This window comes from Oculina patagonica, chromosome 3 (assembly GCF_052425735.1).
Source record: "Oculina patagonica isolate OP01 chromosome 3, crgOcupat, whole genome shotgun sequence".
NCBI classification, from domain to species: domain Eukaryota; kingdom Metazoa; phylum Cnidaria; class Anthozoa; order Scleractinia; family Oculinidae; genus Oculina; species Oculina patagonica.
Genome location: NC_135760.1, coordinates 3,784,056 through 3,804,190, shown reverse-complemented (window position 1 = coordinate 3,804,190; position 20,135 = coordinate 3,784,056). Strand labels below are relative to the sequence as shown.

Here is a 20,135-nt window from a genome sequence, read left to right as displayed (position 1 = left end):
AAGAGGTCCAGCTTCTTGTGGGGTAACCCAGGCTGGATTTAACAGTCGAAATGCTTGACCTTCAGTATATAGATAGTATTTATATAGTGGTATACACCACTTTCATAATGGCGGCCAATTTATTTATTCTTTTATATGTATGTTAATTAGCCCTACTGGCCTCGTCAGCATGTGAAAAATTCAAAATAATTTTTACTCTAAAACGAGGCCAGTAGGGCTAATTAACATACATATAAAAGAATAAGTAAATTGGCCGCCATTATGAAAGTGGTGTATATATACTATGGTATAGTATTTATAGTATATGGATCACGTCTCTTGGCCTGGAAACTGAGAGGTCATCTGATCTAAATATTTAATGTGTAAACGTTGACAACACATTCATAGCAGAGGCTTCGGGGTGAATGGTTTTCACATTGTAATAACGAAGTGCGGTGCTATGCCAACGACTTCTTATCCCCAAGCAGATCATCAAGATGACTTGTTGGAACATCAGAAGCACACATGTTCGTAGCAAATGCAGCACACTTAGCAGCTGGGATAAGAATCCACAAAAGTAGCCCTGGTTAAAGTGATGTCAAGATAAACTAAAAGCTAAGAAAAACTTAAAAATGCTATCCCACGCAATGCTCAGGTAAAACATGTTTTGTTGTGGTACATTTTTTTTGATGTTAGTTCTGAGAATTTGGTGATTCACCTTTCTTTTTACCATTCATTACTTTAAAGTATAGTTTAATTCCTACAATTTTGTAGCAAATGATATGCATTAGTCGATGACTTTCTGTCTTCTCATCACCTGTCTGCTCCACAATGTTTTGATATTGTGAGGAGAAATAAGATGGTAATCACTCTTGGAATTTTAAACCCTTTGAAAAAGGTTGAGCTGTAAAAATTTAATAAATTCTCTTCCTAGAACAAACAATCGAAAGTAAGTGGCCCTTTATTAGTTCTGCTTTTGTGCTGAGGCTCCCCCAGGGGTTTCAGGGAACAAGAGAACATGGTCATTACTGAACCTTTTGGGAACATGGGGACAAGTTAAAAATAAAACAGGTAGCACGGGAACAAGAGCATAATGTAGGGACCAGGGAACACCAAAATCGAAGAAATACTTACTTTAGGAAACACACAAATATAGTTTTGTTGGGAACAAAGGAACATGTGCTAGTGTTATTTATGTTATGTCGCTGCAATATGGCCAAGGTGTATGGCATTGGAGCTCTATTTCTATTTTGGCAGTCGCTATTTTCCTTGACAGATTCTTCACACTCCAGCTTGCTACAGTGTCAGTAGTTTCAGTAAAGGAGCAAAATCTGTGAAATGTCAACAAAAAAGTGTAGGAAGTGAAGTGTGCTTCAATTTAATTGTAATTCTATTTTGTCATTTTTTATACAATTGAGATGATAAACCAAGTATGAGAAATCTCCTAATGCAAAAAACAACTTGGACACGTTGTAGGGAAACTGAAATTATGTTTAGCAACGCTTTCTTGTTGCATTCTTATTGTAAGCAAACTGTTTTTCACAGAAGCTTTTTTACGCAAAAACTGTTTCCGGAGTTCCAGTTGTATCGCATTTAACCCTTTATGCTAGTTGTGAGAATCTGTTTGTATATCAAGACACATTGCATCTCTTGATTGATTCTTTTCGTTATTTTCGTCACCTGTCTACTTGAAGACCTGTTGATGTAGTAAGGAGAAATTTGATTTTCATCGCTTTCGCGAATTTTATTCAAACGCTCTTATGGCTAAATAACTGACAATCTTATTTACAGTTCAGTAAAAGTGATGCTTTATTTCACCTTTTGTACAAATTCTTCTTTATAGGTTTTCTGATTTCTTAGAAGTTTAGCGAACATTTTTAAGTGGTCGCAATTTTCATCGGATTCCAAACTCTTCAGTCACTTCAGGTTCACACAGGCTCGTTAGCTTCAGTTGAGCTTTCTCACCCAGAATATTAGGTTAAATCTGTGATAAAACTCCATTGCTAATTTAAAGCATCTATTTGAAAGTAAAAAGTAATTCAGAAAATTGACCAAATTGAATGTCCGTTGTATTAAAACAGGCTTCTTCGTCCTCGAAAAACGTGAATGTAACACCTCGACAATTAACAGAATCGACACCCGCTTCTCCGCGTAACGAATCAGGTCCTGTTATTTCAGCCCATACCGCGTACGTGGTGTTTGTCTTTAAAATTATTTTCATGTCAAACAACACTTCAAACCCATAATAGGTATAATTCTCGCACTGTAATAGCTTTGAGGGAAATTGTCCAGTTTTAGTCATCAGAACTGAGTTTGTTTCGGTGTCAGTTACCGTCAAGTTGACCGAGTAAGAATTATTCTCACTACCGAATAAGCAAACTCCTTGAAGCACAATATCTTTGTTCACGGAGAATTCGATTTCATCGTATTCGAAGTCCCTATATTGAAAATAAGGGCCTAACAACGAGCCAAATCTAGAACATCGTAGAATATCACCGCGAAAACCAACTCTTTTTGTTTCTGGAAATCCCACTGGAGAACTCGGGACGGAACTAAGATATTGGATAATACTGACAATTTCGTCTAATGTTAGAATTTTGCTGTTCAGTACTACACTAGCAAAATCTTCTTGCTTCATTGTTGGAAAGCGTATTCCTTTAATCACTTCTTCTCCGGCAATTCTTCTCTTTCCTGCACCATCTGCCGCTAAACCTCGCCTCTCACACTCCTTTGTTGCCCACAAGTCAACAGCTTTAAACAGCTCTATCTCTTCAATCGTCAGAGTGTCTCTTACGACTACTGCTTCAAGTAAGGACCTCTCAATTGTCACAAATACATCAGATTTCACGGTCTCTTCTGCCTTTTTATCAATCACTTCCCAGCATCGATCCACTAGGTCTTTCTCTTCATATTTCTTGGCGGAGGGCAGGATGCTCAAAACATTCAACGGATCTAAGTTGTTTTTCAGAAATTCCGTGCATTTATCAGCCAGTGAAGGCACTATGTATTTCTTTGCCAAATACAACACTCCCATCACATTATTTCCGCTCAACTGAACTTCATCGCTGTACATGTAGCGAAACAACTCTAACAGGCTCTCGTACTCACAGTCAGGCAGCTCAATAGAGTCTTTAGTCTCCGCCAGCTCACCGTAAAACATGGCTTCAAACACAGGACTGCTAATCGACAGTACGAACTTGTGAGCTGGAATCACTTGTTTACTTTCACTTTCGTCGTCAGTCTTGCGAACAACAAACTTCACGTCGCTGAAGAGCTCGTTGTTGAACATAAACTTGTTTCTTTCTTTGATGGTCGGTCTGGTTGTTTGCCAGTTTTTCTCGACGACAGACATGGTTTTTGTACTGAGATTGACGAAGGATACACGAAGAATGTTTCAGTTTGCTAAACAGTGTAGTTTTCGTGAAAAGTTGGGTGGCAACTTGAGCCAGCGGTGGCTTTGAGAATTTGAATATAAAATTACTTAGCAGGAAGTTATCACGCAGTCAGTTAGCGTGACCCGGGATGTTTCAGTAGTTGTCAACATCTTTCGGTCACGCTAACAAATTTTCTTGCGAGTATTCTGGTTTGAAAATTACACACTCACAAGTTGCGTTTTATTTGAGCATTAAATATTTTACGAAACACTTGTTCAGAGAAACAGCAAATGCACTTATGTTGTTGAATGCACAAGTGATCAATTGTGCCTCAGTGCGTGATATTTGTGGAGTGTTTGTGAACCATATAAGAATAACAATGTCGGTAGCTATGATGGTAGACTGAGTTCAACTTCAGAACGTTCATCATTGTCTGTTCTAAGTTCACATTCGGTGCTTCGCTTTGCTCACATCACTGGAAAATTAGTACAGCGACTCACTCTGAATGGCATTGTACCAGCATTCTGCTCAGGTTGCCCTAACAATTCCTTGACGCCTATTTATATTTGGCTGGGTGGCCGGAGAGACAGCAAAGTGCAATTATCTCAAATTTTATTATCAAAATCCGAACTGTTTTTAGATTACAGACAGCGTGTAACTGTCAGTTCGCAAACCAGTCCACGTACAACAAGGAGGATAAACCGATTAAAAGATAGCTGTCTTACTTTGGGTACCAGAGGTTTGTTTTGGCGCGCTTGGGGTTCGGTAGCATAGGCCGAAGGCCAACAGGGACGTAAGGGTAAACTGCTCCATGATGCGTCTGAACGAAAACTAAACTTTCTTGATAACAAGTGTGAAGTGCGAGTGAAGACTAAGTAATATATTTGTTACACTGAATTATGAACTGAGTGGGATTTTAGCACAGCACTTTAAAATAGAAGAAAACATCTCCGCAAATAATTTATGGTTTTCGTATCTGTGACCCTCCTCTGCCTCCAATTAATTTTCCTCTATGTGTTGTTTTAGTTTGCAGTTTTATTGGAACAAGGAATTTTCGTTCCAATTCTCCTGAAGTTTCTTTTTGCTATAATTCAACTTTTGTTTTAATTTTCCTTCCAGTTTTCAAATTAGTTAATTATTTATTTATTTATTTATTTATTTTAACCCTTGTGTAAGTGAATTCACAAGTAAACTCCATTATGTTGCATTTTAATCCGGACTCTCAAGATTACAATGTTAGTTCTCTTTTGTTATTCTACAGTATAATCTTCATGCAAGTTCAGAGAATTTGGCTGTAAATCAAGACACATTATATCTCTTAGTGATTCTTTACTTTTTTGTCATTACCTGTCGTAAGGTTCTAGAAACTAAATCTTTATCCGTACTGTGAATTACATTCCATAACAGTATCTTGGCTAAATACAACAACAACAAATGTAATTAATTCTGAAGCAAGGTGCATTATACAAATTCTTTTTAATGGTTTTGTGATTTCTTAGAAATACAGCAAATATTCTTAGAATTAAAATTTATGCAATAAAATTTTTTCTCAGAATCGAAACTCGTTAGTCACTCGTCATTTGAGTAGAGGAACTTTATCAGCTTTGCTCGAATTGGTAATTACTGATGAACAATATGTCTTGTCCCAAATAAATATTTATTCTCTAGAGGAAAACAACAATTCGGGAAACTGACCACATTGAACGGTCGTTTCATTGAACAAGCTGCTCCTCTCCATAAACATGAATGTTACTTCTCGACATTTAACAGAACCGCTACCGTTTTCTCCACGTATCGAATCAGGTCCTGTTATTTGAGCCCATATCTCGTACGTGGTATTTTTGTTTAAGGTGATTTTTTGGTCAAACAACACTTCAAAACCATAGTAGCTATATTTCTCGCCCAATAGCTTTGACGGAAATTGTCCATTTTTAAACACCAAATCTGTTCCACTCGTGGTGTCTGTTAGCTTCAATTCTACAGAGTAAATATTATTTTCACTACCACAGAAGCACACTCCGTGTAGCTCAATATCTTTGTCCACAGAGAATTTGATGGCGTCGTGTGACAGGCCAGAATAACTACGAAAATGATTTGACATCGAACCAAATCTACAACATCGTTGAATATCTCCGCAAAAACCAGATCGTTTAATTTGTGGAAATCCCACTGGAGAACTGGCAACTGAATTCAGATGCTTGATAACACTGACGATTTCTTTTAGATTTAACATTTCACTGTCTAACACCACGCTTGCGAAATCTTCTTGCTTCATTGCTGGAAACGTATTTCTTTAATCACTTCTTCTCCGAGAATTCTTCGTTTTATTGCACCATCTGCCGCTAAACCTTGTCTCTCACACTCCTTTGTTGCCCACAAGTCAACAGCTTTAAACATCTCAATCTCACTTCAATCGTCAAAGTGTCTCTTACGACAACTGCTTCAAGTAAGGACCTCTCAATTGTCGCAAATCCCTCTGATTTCACGGCCTCTTTTGTCTGTTTATCGATCACTTTCCAGCATTGATCCACCAAGTCTTTCTCTTCATATTTCTGGGCAGAGGGCAGGATGCTCAAAACATTCGACGGATCTAAGTTGTCTTGGAGATATTTAGTACATTTGTCGGCCAGAGAAGGCACCATGTATTTCTTCGCCAAATACAATACTCCCATCACATTTCTTCCGCAAAAGTTCACTTCATCGCTGTACACGTAACGAAACAACTCCAACAGGCTCTCGTACTCACAGTCAGGCAGTTCAATAGAGTCTCCAGTCTCCGCCAGCTCACCGTAAAACATGGCTTCAAGCACAGGACTGCTAATCGACAGTACGAACTTGTGAGCTGGAATCACTTGTTTACTTTCACTTTCGCCGTCAGACTTGCGAACAACAAACTTCACATCGCTGAAGAGATCATTGTTAAACATAAACTTGCTTCTTTCTCTGATGGTGGGTCTTGTTGTTTGCCAGTTTTTCTCGACGACAGACATGGTTTCTGTACTTTAATCGAAGAAATATAGACGAAAAAGTTTCAGTTTGCTATTGAAAGCGGGTATTTCTCGTGGGAAGTGAGGTGGCATCTTGAGCCAGCGGTGAATTATAAAATTTAAATATAAAACTTCTTGGCCGGAAGTCATCACGCAATCAGTAAGAGTGACTCGGTCACGCTTACGAAGAGCGCCATTACTTCTTGTTTTATTGTAAAAAAAAAAAAAAAAGATTAGAAAATAGCATTTTTTATACCGTGGTTAATTATTTATAGGCGTTTTTTTATCTGGAGTGTTGGTGAACGTTAAAAGAATGACAATGTCGGTAATGGAAGAGTGAGCACACCTTGAGAATATTTATCATAGTCTGTTCTGAATCCACGTTGGGTGCGTCACTTTGTTTATATCTGGCGACTATTTGTACAGTGTCTCCCTTTGAATGGGATTCTTCTTCATCGCAGTTTGTTGATAAGTTAATTTCACCAGCATTTTAGTCAGGTTCGTGGCGCCCATTAGGGAACATTCATTTTTTAGAAGGGGGGTGGGGGGTGGGGGAATGGGCCGGAGGAATCGCTTTGACAGTGAATATAAAATCTCCCAACCCTCCCCTTATATTTTTTGTTAAAAGATGTGACCCTCCCATGAGCAGTAGTTAAATTTCTAGAGACCAACCCTCCTTCGTCCTGAGCCATGGGATTGTATAACAATCCCGTGGTCCTTCACACACACCTGTTAGCTAGAATAACGCAACCTACAATTGCCCACTCTTCTGCCATAACAGTTTACCCTGCCTCCTACAGGCAACTCTTCTTCTCTTTCTTCAGCTTCACTGTTCTTTGAGTCATTTTCGTCTGAGTTGCTTGCATTGCCAAATTCAAAAAGTACTTCACCTTCACTTTCGGAGCCCTTGCTGACATCATCATCTTCTGACTGAGTGTCTGAGGCTTCCATTGCTGCAGTTTCAACAGCACTTAGTGTCAAGATCCTTTCACATAAACTTTGGCTGATGTGAGCTGATAGAAGGTTAAGTTTTTTCTGATTTGGACATTTTTCTCCTTGATAAGTTGTGGTGAAAAATATATTTATTGAGCTCTGGAACCTTCAGCTTCTTTAGGTTTCCGGATTTGTACAATTCCTCCCAATTGTAGTCATCGTAGCCTTTGGTTTCTTCATCTTTCTTTGCCTTGCGCTTTTCTTCTTGGCGCACATTTTTTTCACGTCAATATTTGTAAGCTGCTCAAGATAGCCTTTAACCAAATCAGTGTTGACAATGTACTTTTTAGCAAATGCTTCAATTTTGTCATTTTCACCACATTTAGTAACTGCGCACGAGGTTGGAAATCATCTGGAACTCTATTCTGTACCAGGGTGTTACTTACTGAGAGATAGTGATAGAAAGGGAGTTGCGTGGTATCTGGGTAAGGGCGTGGTGTGCGCTTCAGCAAGTCGGGACCTATCCAACCGTTTTCGTTACATGTCTCACACAGTTCTCCCTTTCTTGAGCAATCCCCTTTCAGAAATTCAAAATAGAGCTATATCCCCTTTCGTAGTGCAACTCAAAAAAGGTCTCAACTCTATTAAAATTGGCATGTCCGGGTATTTCACGTCGCTTAACTTTGAAGTGTTGTTAAACTTAGATAGATATTCTTTGTTGTAGAAAAATTCTTCGCCAGGCTTTTCTGAAACAATTGCACTAAGAAAACCTTTTGGTGCTGGCTCCCGATCTATATTCCAAAAGCTAGTGACGTAGCTGTTTTGTCGAAACATTTGGATCAGCTCACTAGCTTGAAATCAGAAGTAAACAAGCTTAAAGATGAAGTGGTAGCCATGGATCAAGGCCTTTTTGATAAGAGTGGCAGGCGACTTTCTCCTGGGAAATCTATTCACCATGACTTTAATTCTGCTACAATATACAAGCTTAATGAGCTAGATCAAAACGTTTCAGCATTTGTGGCTCAAGTTGATGAAAAGCTAAATGAGTTACAGAGCACATTCAAGGGCTTTGTTTACAAGCCAACTATCTCCAAAGCTCGAAAAAGGAAGCAAAATAAAAGGAGAGGTATCAAACGAAAGTAAGCCAGGATGGAAAATGCAAAAGCAAGAGTACTCCAAAAAGTGTTACCGAGAGTCAACCATGACAGTGTGAATATAACTATTGAGAAGGAAGACATTTTCGTTGCAGCATTAGTAAGTTTATCAGGGAGGGAGGCAAAGGTTTTGCATGAGACAGTCAAGTCTGACAGCCGATTCTCAGAAGCTGGTGAAGCCTACATTTCTGATTCCTTACCACCATCCTTTGCTTCATCTGATAGTGAGAGCCTCAGTGACTCTGATGACTCTGATCAGTGACTTTGTGATTCTGATCAGTGACTGACACTGATCTGTGACTGTAACTTTTAATAACCATTCTGCATTCCTTTTTTTAACAGTTTATTTCAGCTGTTAAATTCATGGTGACCCTCCCTTTTTTGGTGAGTAAAAAATTGATGACCCTCCCCTGAATTCCTCCGGTCCACCCCCTCTCCCCTTCTAAAAAATGAATGCTCCCTTAGTAGTCCTGGGTGGAGCGACAGCACTGTGAGATCATCGGCTGAAATTTTTATTGAAAAATCCGAACAGTTTCTTGATGACAAACAGCGCAGTATCCTGCAGTTCATCTGTACTTTGTAGTGGCTACTGACATATAATTAAGATTACAAGGCGACTAAGAGTTAACTTGCGTCGCAGACATTTTCTTCTGGCGCTCCGTACAGTGTCCGTAGGTACAGTGGGATCGTTCGAAAGGCCGCAGAAACAGAAAGCCGCCTTTAACCGAAAGCGGAAACCGCGCGAAAAGAGAAAACCTCTTGCACGTAGGGTAAGTAAGCTGGAGTATTTTTTCCCGTTATGTGCTGTTCCTTTTAAATATGGCGTCCAATTATGTTTAGAAAGAATTTCTTTGGCAGAATAAGCGGAGATGGTCGTTTTGTGAACGAGAAGTTTGACATTTATCGGCGAACATGGCAACATTATAGCTTTTGCATGTAAATTTCACAAGAAAAAAACAAGCGCGATTTGTCGATTCAGTAGTGACTCAGCGAGCAAGAAGACTCCATTGATCAAAATGGTGACGGTTGGGAAGACAACAAGGCCATCGAGGAGCGAAACTAATCATGTATCCCGGTAGAGACGCTAAAAGAAATGGCAGCGAAGTTCTTAGAGGTCGGTATTGTTGTGATAGTTGTAATTGACTCGTTGTATCCACTATTTTGATCTATTTTCCCGTGTTTACTTATAGTATGCTTTCCTGCCGATAATGGACAAAAGTATGAGGTTTGTAATTATTTTGCTTATCCAGGGTTCAAAATAAAATTTCGTTTTAAGCCTGAATTTGTCGGATTTTTTTGTCAAGGCTCATTTTTTCCCGGCTGTTAGAGAGCTATGCATTTTCAAGGGACACAATCCATCTGCATACATGACGTACCCAGATGCATTCTGGGGCGATTTCAAACACAGTCGGCCATTTGCAAGTTTTCCGAAGTGATAGAATATTTTACGGCAAAGCAACAAAATGGATTGGAGCAATGTGACTTCTTTTCTTATTTTGAATGTTTGAGAAGCAAATAAGATCTTCAATGTAATTTTTTGGAGGGACACAATACCTGAGAAGGTGGGGCGGCCCGTTATTCATCTTAACACAGAAATGAAGTCGACGGCTTAAAACGAAATTTTATTTTGAACCCTGAGAATGGTTAAGATTGGAGAAGATTGACACGGATTCCTTTACAAACGACGAACTTGAAATGAAGTCGACGTTGGCGACTAAGTAAACTGTAAAACCAGAAGTTTTCGTCGACAAGATGAAATTTTGGTCGCATTAGCGACCAATGAGTCGCACTTTCTAGCCCTGTAGCTGCTTTATTTTCTGATATGAAATGTTTACTTCAACATTACCGCCACTTTGACAGCTTTTATTTCAGTTGGCCGATCAAGGCATGATATTTTCTATTTCTTCGGTGAAAAGTAACCGGCAAGTGGCGTCAAACTGCCGGCTACCGCCGACAGCCGGCTGCTATTTTGAACCCTGCTTATCAGAAAGAAGACAATTTGAATGTTTCTTTGCACCAAATAATGTTACAGAGACTCTTATGTCAAAACATTCATAGTTTTGTTTGGTTCGACGTAATAAATAAATGTATGAAGCAAAAACGTTTATCTCGGTAGAGGTTTTGTAGAAAAAAAACCCTCCACCTCCGTCCGCTAGGGGTTAAATCGTGAACTGGACAGGGCAATGCAAGTTTTTGCATATCGCTTTAAAATAGAAGAAAGCAACACCACATATTGTGATTTTCGTTATATGTGTAATCCTTTTCTACCTCCACGATATTTTATTTTTCGTTTTATTTTTTTTTTATTTTTTTTTTTCGCAGTGTTATCAGAACTAGGAATTTTCACTTTTTAAGTTTTGTGGAGCAACAAAAAATACGGATTTTCTTTAATTTTTTCGTATTGTCGTTGAATTTATTTCTCAGTGAATTTCTGGACAAAAGTGCACTGAAGTCAAATCATGACCACTGCTATACAGTACGACTTCAGTTCCAAGCTCAAGATATCAATTCTCAATACCGTTCACCATACATTTCTTTAAATGTCAGTGCATAGAATTTAGTAGTTCATCAAACCACATCGTATATTTTCGTAACACTCATCATCACTAGTCTGCTTGATAATGTGACGAACATAGTCTGCGAATAGACTATATATTGTTTGGGGTTTTGCGCGATAGGCTTAAGCCGCAAGCCACATCCCTGCCGGCTCGTAATTCAGTCGCTCGCGAAAAAAGCCAACGTAAAACCCAGACAAGAAAACACAAGAGTCTACTGGCAGGCTATATAGAGCACTTTTCGAATTACCCCTTGAGTGACAAAATTTATATTGAGCACTTAACAATAAATCGGGGAATTTTGAGTGCTATGTAGCCAATATTGAACCTTTGGGCTAAAAAAAGGCAGTTTTGCTGTCTTTTAAAAGCTAGATTTTGAACTTCTTTCTGTATTTCTGAAGATAATTCCTCAATATCATTTTTCGTGTATGCGCATTATAGCATACAATTCCCCCCCCCCCCCCCCACCACCACCAACACGCAGCCGCCTTCTCTTCGTTTTTTCTCTATCTTCAAGTCGAAAGTAATGAAAGTCATCTTTCGCACTAAAATCAGTGTTTACATTTTCCTTTGTCTTAACAAGCTTGAAACGTCTCGATGGCCTAATGCTTATCTTCTATTTGATCAATCCATAATGTTCAGTGTTCATTTAAAGGCAAAACAATAATTCTGGAAATTGCCCCTGTTTAAGATCCGTTCCGTTACATGCGTACACACTGTCCATAAATGTGAATGTTACATCTGAACATTGAACAGACCTGATACAGTTTACTCCACGTAACGAAGAACAGCCTGATATGAAAACCCTTATGCCGTACGTGGTGTTTTTGCTTAGAATAATTTTCTTCTCAAGTAAGAATTCAAAACCATAATAACTACATTTCTCGGCCTGTAGAAGTGATGAGGAAAATCTTCCGGAATTTGACATCAAGACGTTTTTACCTTGGACGTCCACCACCTCCAAATCGACTGAGAAAAGTTCATTTTCTTGATTTCCAAAGAAGCACACTCCATATAGTACAATGTCTTTGTCTACAGAGAAATTAATAGCATCCTTCCGGTCACCATAACCGCAAGCTTGGTCTGACACTGAGCCGAATCTACAGCATCGTAGTATATTATTACCACTGTTCACGGATCTTTTGGTTTCTGGAAATCCTACCGGAGAAGTGGATACTGAATTGAAATATTTGATAATATTGACGATTTCTTCTGTTATTAACAGTTTACTGTCCAGTACCACGCTAGCGAAATCTTCTTGCTTCATTGTTGGAAAGCGTATTCCTTTAATCACTTTTTCTCCGAGAAGTCTTCTTTTTATTGCACCATCTGCCGCTAAACCTTGCCATTCACTTTCCTTTGTCGCCCACAAGTCAACAGCTTTAAACAGCTCTATCTCTTCAATCGTCAGAGTGTCTCTTACGACTATAGCTTCAAGTAAAGACCTCTCAATTGTCGCAAATCCATCTGATTTCACAGCCTCTTCTGTCTCTTCGTCAATGACTTTCCAGCATCGATCCACCAAGGTTTTTTCTTCGTATTTCTGGACAAAGGGCAGGATACTGAAAATATTCGACGGATCTAAATTATCTTGTACATATTTCGTGCATTTATCAGCCAGTGAAGACACTATGTATTTCTTTGCCAAATACAACACTCCCATCACATTACTTCCGTTTATGTTCACTTCATCGCAGTACATGTAACGGAACAACTCCAACAGACTCTCGTACTCACAGTCAGGCAGTTCAATAGAGTCTCCAGTCTCCGCCAGTTCACCGTTAAACATGGCTTCAAACACAGGACTGCTAATCGAAAGCACGAACTTGTGAGCTGGAATCACTTGTTTACTTTCATTTTCTTCATTGACCTTTGGCACAACAAACTTCACATCGCTGAAGAGATCGTTGTTGAACATAAACTTGCATCTTTCACTGATGGTGGGTCTTGTTGTTTGCCAGCTTTCTTCGACAACAGACATGGTTGCTGAATCGATATCTTTTAAAGCAAGAAATTGTTGCGCAAATTATATTTCGCACAAAGCGGAAAATTTGCTTAGCCTCTTATTTTTATGTTACGCAAGTACTTAATGGTTTCACAATTATGTAAATCAGCGTTTACGACGTCACAACCTCATCGGTGTATTAGCATCCGTGTGACCTAAATATTGCATTCCCGTTGGGTTCTAGCCTGCGTGGCCGGCGTTCGAAGGGGAAGGAGAAGTAGAGTTCGAGCGCAAAGCGCGAGGTACGCAGGCTAGTTGAGTTTCAGTTCTTAAAGCTATAGTTTTTTCTATCGCTGATGGACAATTTTACATGTGTGGTACCTCCACAAGCTCGGGTTAGCCATTATTATCTGCTTACTGATCACCCAAGAGAGTCAAGCAGACACTGAAACTGTTGGACTTCGTGATAAGCTGTTGGATTTCGTGATTTCATGTGGTTTTCTTGATAACAAGTTAGTGGCAAGTCGAGACAGCGTGTGGTAGCTTGAAACGTTGAGGATAAAATTAACAAGGTGACCGAGAGAGGATGGAAAAAAGTCTAATGGACTAAGAGGAGAAAAGAAAAGACGGAAGAAATTTTAAGAGCTTTATTCAGGAAATCAAGATTGTCTCTCGGCATGATTAATTGGGAGCCGTTGCTAACCTAGCCTGCGAACCCAGACGCATTTCCGGCTGTCGCTTGTCTCCGCCGAAAAATAGCGTCTGCGAAACCGAGCCAGAGAATGATTTCTGTGACGCGTCGCATCTTTTGTTTTCCCTTTGGCCAATCAGATTACGCGACAGAATAAAACACGAGTGCACACCGCGCGGCTCCCTCGCGACATCGCTGTTTCGAGCTGTTGGACAAACATCGAAGGTTTCTTACGCCGGAGAAAGTTGTTTCTTTGCAAAAAAACTTTTTCAGTTGCAAAGGAATTTATTGTATTCGGTTTATGTATAAGGCATACTTTCATTTTTAAATCATTCAGTGCAAAACCAAAGATGTACATCTGTCTGTTTACGTGGGCCGTGAATAGCTGACCGACCGACTCTTGCGATTAAAGAACGCCCTGCAAAACTTGGACGAAATTGGGCTTGGAATCCAATAAGATTTTGTGGTTGATGTCCGACATTTTGTCGGCAGATAGGTAAAAATTCTAGCAACACACAGGAGGTGGTAATCGACCAGGTGAGTTTCATCTTCACCTTTCGTAGCCTGCGAACCCAAACGCATTTCCGGCTGTACCAGTTTCGAGAAATTACACAAAAAATTAAAAGTTGCGACAAGCGTCATTGCAATGCCTGCGAGTTCTTAACCGGCCCTTTTGCTTTTCTAGCGCCCTTCTTTGCACCATGAAGACTCAAACACTGGTCCCAAAGAATGAAAACCAATAAACCTTTGCAGGTTTCAGCGATAGCTAAAATTATGTTTATATCTACACCGCGGCGTAGAGGCGAATGTCAGCGAGTCGCTCGAACGAATCGTCTCTTTCGGAAGAGACAGTACACTGAAAATACAACTCTGACCAATAATATTTATTTATTGTTTTTATTTATTATCTTCCTCCTAGTTTCAGTACAGGGTAGTTTTGTCTATTAGTAAATGTACTGTTAACAGAAGTATTAATTTTAATAGCGCAATTGACCCAAAAACACCGGAACTAGGCTCGATTTCCATCGCTCTCTTGGCTGCACGGTTCCAGTTGATCATGCATTTTACCGTAAAATTCCTGATTGATTTTATGACTTGTTTTGAAATCGCTGGTGATAGTATACAATCAAATAAACTTACCAACAAAACAAGTAACATGTGGCTCGTCAACGACTGCTGCTACCGGATATTTATCTCATGCTCACCTATCCAAGACTCTGGTGATCCGTAAACGATCGAATAGCGGCTGTTGTCAATACTTATTTTCTCGGTTTTCAATGTATCGTTATTCAGCGCTATTTCATTTACGCCAAGCGACGATAATAGGCTGACCTGCTAGTCCTTCATTCAACTTTAATACGAGTGGCGAAAAGACGATCACAATAGTATACTAAATATTCCTCTCAGGCAATGCTTAGAAAATAACTGATGTCCGATCTCAAATCCATTCGAAAGATTAGTGAGTACGTCTTCTCTCTTCCAATTCACGTATGTTAAAGCATTAACCTGAAACACGTTCCCCATCGAAGTGCAGTGTCCAACTCATTCGCCATTGTCTTCTCCACGCGATTGTGCAATGCTCTTGCAGACTACACGCGTGGCACCTCTTCGGATATGCAAGGTAAATTGTGATTGGTTACCTTGAAGTGACGTCACAGAAATCATTCTCTGGCTCGGTTTCGCAGACGCTATTTTTCGGCGGAGACAAGCGACAGCCGGAAATGCGTCTGGGTTCGCAGGCTATTGCTAACCAAGCATCGGTAGCTTTGAAAAAAGACTGACCGGAACGCAATAACACATACTGTGTTTTAGCGTCCTTGTCGTGTATTGTACGTCATAGAAATAAGTGGTCACACACTCAGCTGGCGTGACCAAAATCACGCACTCAGTAAGCGTGACCGCGAAATTGCTAAAAATCGAATTCTTCTGGTCATTCCTTTTCAAAATCATACACAAAAACAGAGACTAACAGGTTTTTTAACGTTAGTAAGAAATACTTTTCTGGTACGGAAACATCAAATGATAGTGTTGTGTTTATGAAAAGGAGAGTGCCTCTGGCTGCAATGAAAGAGAAAGAGGGAAAAGTTATGACAAACTTTCTGTATCCGTAGAACAAAACTGAGCACAACTTGGGCATATTCAGTGCAGTATGCTATAATTCAACTGTAGTTGTTATTTGAGTTAACTGATTGCTGATCCAAAGGGAAACTTAATGCTTGTCTATTTGGTCCCTAGTTGATGATTTTCTAAATTCTCATCATATGTTTGGTTAGGAGAAATTACCTATTGACTGCCTATGGGATTTGAAGGTTAGGCTGCGAAAATCACTAAAATATTACCCTTAGACTTAGAGACTCCAAAAGGAAAAGCTAATGCAAAAACAATAAAAATGCCCCCATGAATGGGAAACAAATTGATAAGACTGATAAGCAATATGTTGCATCAGAGTTTTTTTTTGTCTAAAAAAACACACATTTTGCTGTTCTGTTATTTTCCCTGAAGTGCTTACCGCCATATTGGCAACTTGTTTGTACATACATGAAGATACATTCCCTAGTTGATTATTCTGCTCACATTTCTGTTATTGTAAGGGGAAATTATTTGTTTATCACTCTTGCGAATTGAAGAGTTTAGCTGAGAAGGTTCAATTAATGGTCTCCTAAGACGAATTCGATCTAAAAGCTCATTCTCAAAGTGTGGCGTTTAAACTATGTTTATTGATAAAATGTTGGATATTTATTTACAGAGAAAACAACAATTCGGGGAACTGACCCTGAGTAACGCCCGTTTCAGTAGTTGAATATTTACTGTCCATAAATGAGAATGCAACTCCTGAACACTGAACAGACCTGACACCGTTCACTCCAAAACATGGAACAGAGGCTAAAATTTTAGCCCTTATGTCATACTTCGTGTTTTTCTTTAAAACGATTTTCTTTTTGTCAAATATCACTTTAAAACCATAATAGTTGCAATTCTCTCCTTGTAGTAGCTCTGAAGTAAATTGTCCAGTTTTAGACACGGAAATTAATTTGCTTTTTGAGTCCATTATATCTAATTGTACAAAGTAAATATTACTACCACTGCCACATAAACATACTCCGTGAAGAACAATATCTTTGTCCACCGAGAAACTGATGGCATCTACATTGGAGCTACTATCAGTCCATACACTGTTAAAAAGTGAGCCAAATCTACAGCATCGTTGCAAATCACCGTAAAATTGAAAACCACGTCTTTTTGTTGCTGAAAATTCCACTGGAGAACTCGCCGGTGAACCGAGACTTTTGACAATACTGGCAATTTCGTTTTTCGTTAAAATATCGCTGAGCAACACTACACTAGAGAAATCTTCCAGTTTCATTGTTGGGAAACGTATTCCTTTAATTATTTGTTCTCCAAGAATTGTTCTTTTCACTTTTCCGTCTTCCTCTAAACCTTGCCTCTCACATTTCTTTGTTGCCCACAAGTCAACAGCTTTAAACAGCTCTATCTCTTCAATCGTCAGAGTGTCTCTTACGACTAATGCTTCAAGTAAGGACCTCTCAATTGTCGCAAATCCATCCGATTTTACAGCCTCTTCTGTCTGTTTATCGATCACTTTCCAGGATTGATCCACAAGATTTTTTTCGTCATATTTCCGAGCAGATGGCAAGATGCTGAAAACATTCGACGAATCTAAGTTATCTTGCAAATACTCCGTGCATTTATCAGCCAGTGAAGGCACTATGTATTTCTTTGCCAAATACAACACTCCCATCACATTGCTTCCGCTCAACTGCACTTCATCGCTATACATGTAACGAAACAACTCCAACAGGTTATCGTACTCACAGTCAGGCAGTTCAATAGAGTCTCCAGACTCCGCCAGATCACCGTAAAACATGGCTTCAAACACAGGACTGCTAATCGACAGCACGAACTTGTGAGCTGGAATCACTTGTTTACTTTCACTTTCGCCATCAGTCTTGCGAACAACAAACTTCACGTCGCTGAAGAGATCGTTGTTGAACATAAACTTGTTCCTTTCTATGATGGTGGGTCTTGTAGTTTGCCAGTTTTCCTCGACGACAGACATGGTTTCTGTTGTGAAATCCTACGCTACAATATAAACTGATTATAATGGAATTTCTTGTGGAAACTTGAGCCCGCTGTAATTACTTACATGGAATTTGTCACGCACTACACTAGGCGTGACCCCGAGAGTTTGAAAATCGAACCAAGCGGTATTATGTAAAAACAAACCGGAAAAAAAAAATCAAAATTATTGCACACGCATAGGCAACGTATTGTTAGGGCGATATATTTTGCAGGAAACGCTTGTTTACAACAGACACTGTTTCTCTTAAAAAGGGTTCTTACAATGTTTGTGTCAATAGTTTTGGGGATAAGATGACGACAAGTTGAGCGGGGCGGTACAAGGAGAAGGGGGTCCAATCACAAAACAGGAGCCTATTTTCCTTCACACGAGTATGTAATAATACATTTATTATTGAAGAAATGAGCTTTGACTGATATTAGTATATTTGCGTGACATTTTCCCAGTTGCAAGACATGAGTGTTCTCTCAGCCGAGCTCATGTCTTAAAACGCATAGATCGAGCCAAATGATTTCATCATTGTAGTTTTATTTATAAGCATCAGAGTTTTTATATAAATATCTAACAAGAAAACACTACAGTTTCAGTACTGTTTTGTTATTTTACAAGGGCTTACGTCCACGCATTTTTGCTTCTAATGTATGTTTCGGACAACTTGTTTGTACATACATGAAGTTATATTTCTTAGTTCATTTTTCTCGTCTCATTTCTATTACTGTAAGGCGAATTTATTTGTTATCACTTTTGGGAATTGAAGAGTTTCTCCGAGAAAGTTGAGCAAATGGTGTCCTGCTGAAAATTCAAACAAAAAGCTTATTCTTCAGTTAAGTTTGGCGTTAAAACTATTTCAATGTAACCACCCTTCTTTCCTCGGAATAAAAAATCATTTTCTACTCCAGGATTTAAAAGACGCGGTAGTTTGATTAAAAGAGTATCTACACCTGACATTTGGTAAGATCTGTGATAGATAAACGAAATGTTCAAGGTTTATTTAAAGAGAAAACAACAACTCTGGAAATTGGCCCTCACTAACATCCGTTCCATAATTTGGGTAGTCACTAGTCATAAATGTGAATGTTACATCTGAACATTGAACAGAACTGACACAATTTACTCCACGTAACGAAGGAGAGCCTGATATTTTAGCCCTTAAGTCGTACTTCGTGTTTTCCTTCAAAATGACTTTCTCTTTGTCAAAGTTCACTTTAAAACCATAATAGCTGCAATTCTCTCCCTGTAATAGCTCTGAAAAAAATTGTCCAGTTTTAGACACTAGAACTGATAAGGTATCAGCTACCTTTAGGTCTACCGAGTAAGCTTTATTCTCATTGCCAAAGAAGCACACTCCGTGAAGCACAATATCTTTGTCCACAGAGAAACTGATAGCATCTGTGGAGCCAGTATAGCTCCATCCACAAGCAGACGGTGAGCCAAATCTACAACATCGTTGAATATCACCATCAACTTGAAAACCACGTCTCTTTGTTGCTGAAAATTTCACTGGAAAACTCGACGCTGAACCGAGACAATTGGTCATACTTGCAATTTCTTTTTTTGTTAAAATGTCGCTGCCCAAGACTACACTGGAGAAATCTTCCAGTTTCATTGTTGGGAAACGTATTCCTTTGATTATTTCTTCCCCAAGAATTTTTCTTTTCATTGCACCATCTGCCGCTAAACCTTGTCTCTCGCATTCCCTTGTTGCCCACAAGTTAACCGCTTTAAACAGCTCTATCTCTTGAATCGTCAGAGTGTCTCTCACGACTACTGCTTCAAGTAAGGACCTCTCAATTGCCGCAAATCCATCCGATTTTACAGCCTCTTCTGTTTGTTCATCGATCAGTTTCAAGCAACGATCCACCAGGTCTTTCTCGTCATATCTCTGAGCAGATGGTAAGATGCTGAAAACATTCGACGGATCTAAGTTGTTATGCAGATATTGCGTGCATTTATCAGCTAATGAAGGCACTATGTATTTCTTCGCCAAATACAGAACTCCCATCACATTACTTCCGCTTAACTGCACTTCATCGCTGTACATGTAACGAAACAACTCTAACAGACTCTCGTACTCACAGTCAGGCAGTTCAATAGAGTCTCCAGTCTCCGCCAACTCACCGTAAAACATGGCTTCAAACACAGGACTGCTAATTGACAGCACGAACTTGTGAGCTGGCAACACGGCATGTCTACTTTCACGTTCGCCCTCAGTCTTGCAAACAACAACAAATTTCACATCGCTGAAGAGATCGTTGTTGATCATAAACTTGCATCTTTCTTTGACGGTGAGTCTTGTTGTTTGCCAGTTTTTCTCGACGACGGCCATGGTTTATGTTTTTAGATCGAAGAATGTTGCAGTTTGCTAGGCAGCGTAGTTTCCGCGGAAAACTGGGTGGCAACAGTAGACTGCAGTCTGTA

The 20,135-nt window shown here is 39.4% G+C and overlaps 4 protein-coding genes and 1 pseudogene across 4 annotated transcripts; all 5 read right to left on the bottom strand.

The window, feature by feature from the left end:
- Window positions 1-1,488: 1,488 nt before the first annotated feature.
- On the bottom strand, window positions 1,489-3,405 carry LOC144646210 (BTB/POZ domain-containing protein 6-like). The gene has a single exon (XM_078505751.1). It carries the CDS (start codon window positions 3,329-3,331, stop codon window positions 1,997-1,999), a length of 1,335 nt encoding a protein of 444 aa, XP_078361877.1. The 5' UTR covers window positions 3,332-3,405; the 3' UTR covers window positions 1,489-1,996.
- A 1,410-nt stretch (window positions 3,406-4,815) lies between these two features.
- Window positions 4,816-6,421, bottom strand: LOC144646212 (BTB/POZ domain-containing protein 6-like; annotated as a pseudogene).
- A 5,091-nt stretch (window positions 6,422-11,512) lies between these two features.
- LOC144646143 (BTB/POZ domain-containing protein 6-like) lies at window positions 11,513-13,231 on the bottom strand. The gene has a single exon (XM_078505670.1). The coding sequence runs from the start codon at window positions 12,961-12,963 to the stop codon at window positions 11,632-11,634; it is 1,332 nt and encodes a 443-aa protein (XP_078361796.1). The 5' UTR covers window positions 12,964-13,231; the 3' UTR covers window positions 11,513-11,631.
- A 3,084-nt stretch (window positions 13,232-16,315) lies between these two features.
- Window positions 16,316-17,707, bottom strand: LOC144646141 (BTB/POZ domain-containing protein 6-like). The gene has a single exon (XM_078505668.1). It carries the CDS (start codon window positions 17,694-17,696, stop codon window positions 16,359-16,361), a length of 1,338 nt encoding a protein of 445 aa, XP_078361794.1. The 5' UTR covers window positions 17,697-17,707; the 3' UTR covers window positions 16,316-16,358.
- Window positions 17,708-18,244: 537 nt separating this feature from the next.
- Window positions 18,245-20,135, bottom strand: LOC144646142 (BTB/POZ domain-containing protein 6-like). Its single transcript, XM_078505669.1, has one exon. The coding sequence runs from the start codon at window positions 20,041-20,043 to the stop codon at window positions 18,709-18,711; it is 1,335 nt and encodes a 444-aa protein (XP_078361795.1). The 5' UTR covers window positions 20,044-20,135; the 3' UTR covers window positions 18,245-18,708.

Bases quoted from the DNA above. Each gene is read 5' to 3' on its own strand.
- LOC144646142 (XM_078505669.1), bottom strand. From the start codon at position 20,043: ATGGCCGTCGTCGAGAAAAACTGGCAAACAACAAGACTCACCGTCAAA.
- LOC144646210 (XM_078505751.1), bottom strand. From the start codon at position 3,331: ATGTCTGTCGTCGAGAAAAACTGGCAAACAACCAGACCGACCATCAAA.
- LOC144646141 (XM_078505668.1), bottom strand. From the start codon at position 17,696: ATGTCTGTCGTCGAGGAAAACTGGCAAACTACAAGACCCACCATCATA.
- LOC144646143 (XM_078505670.1), bottom strand. From the start codon at position 12,963: ATGTCTGTTGTCGAAGAAAGCTGGCAAACAACAAGACCCACCATCAGT.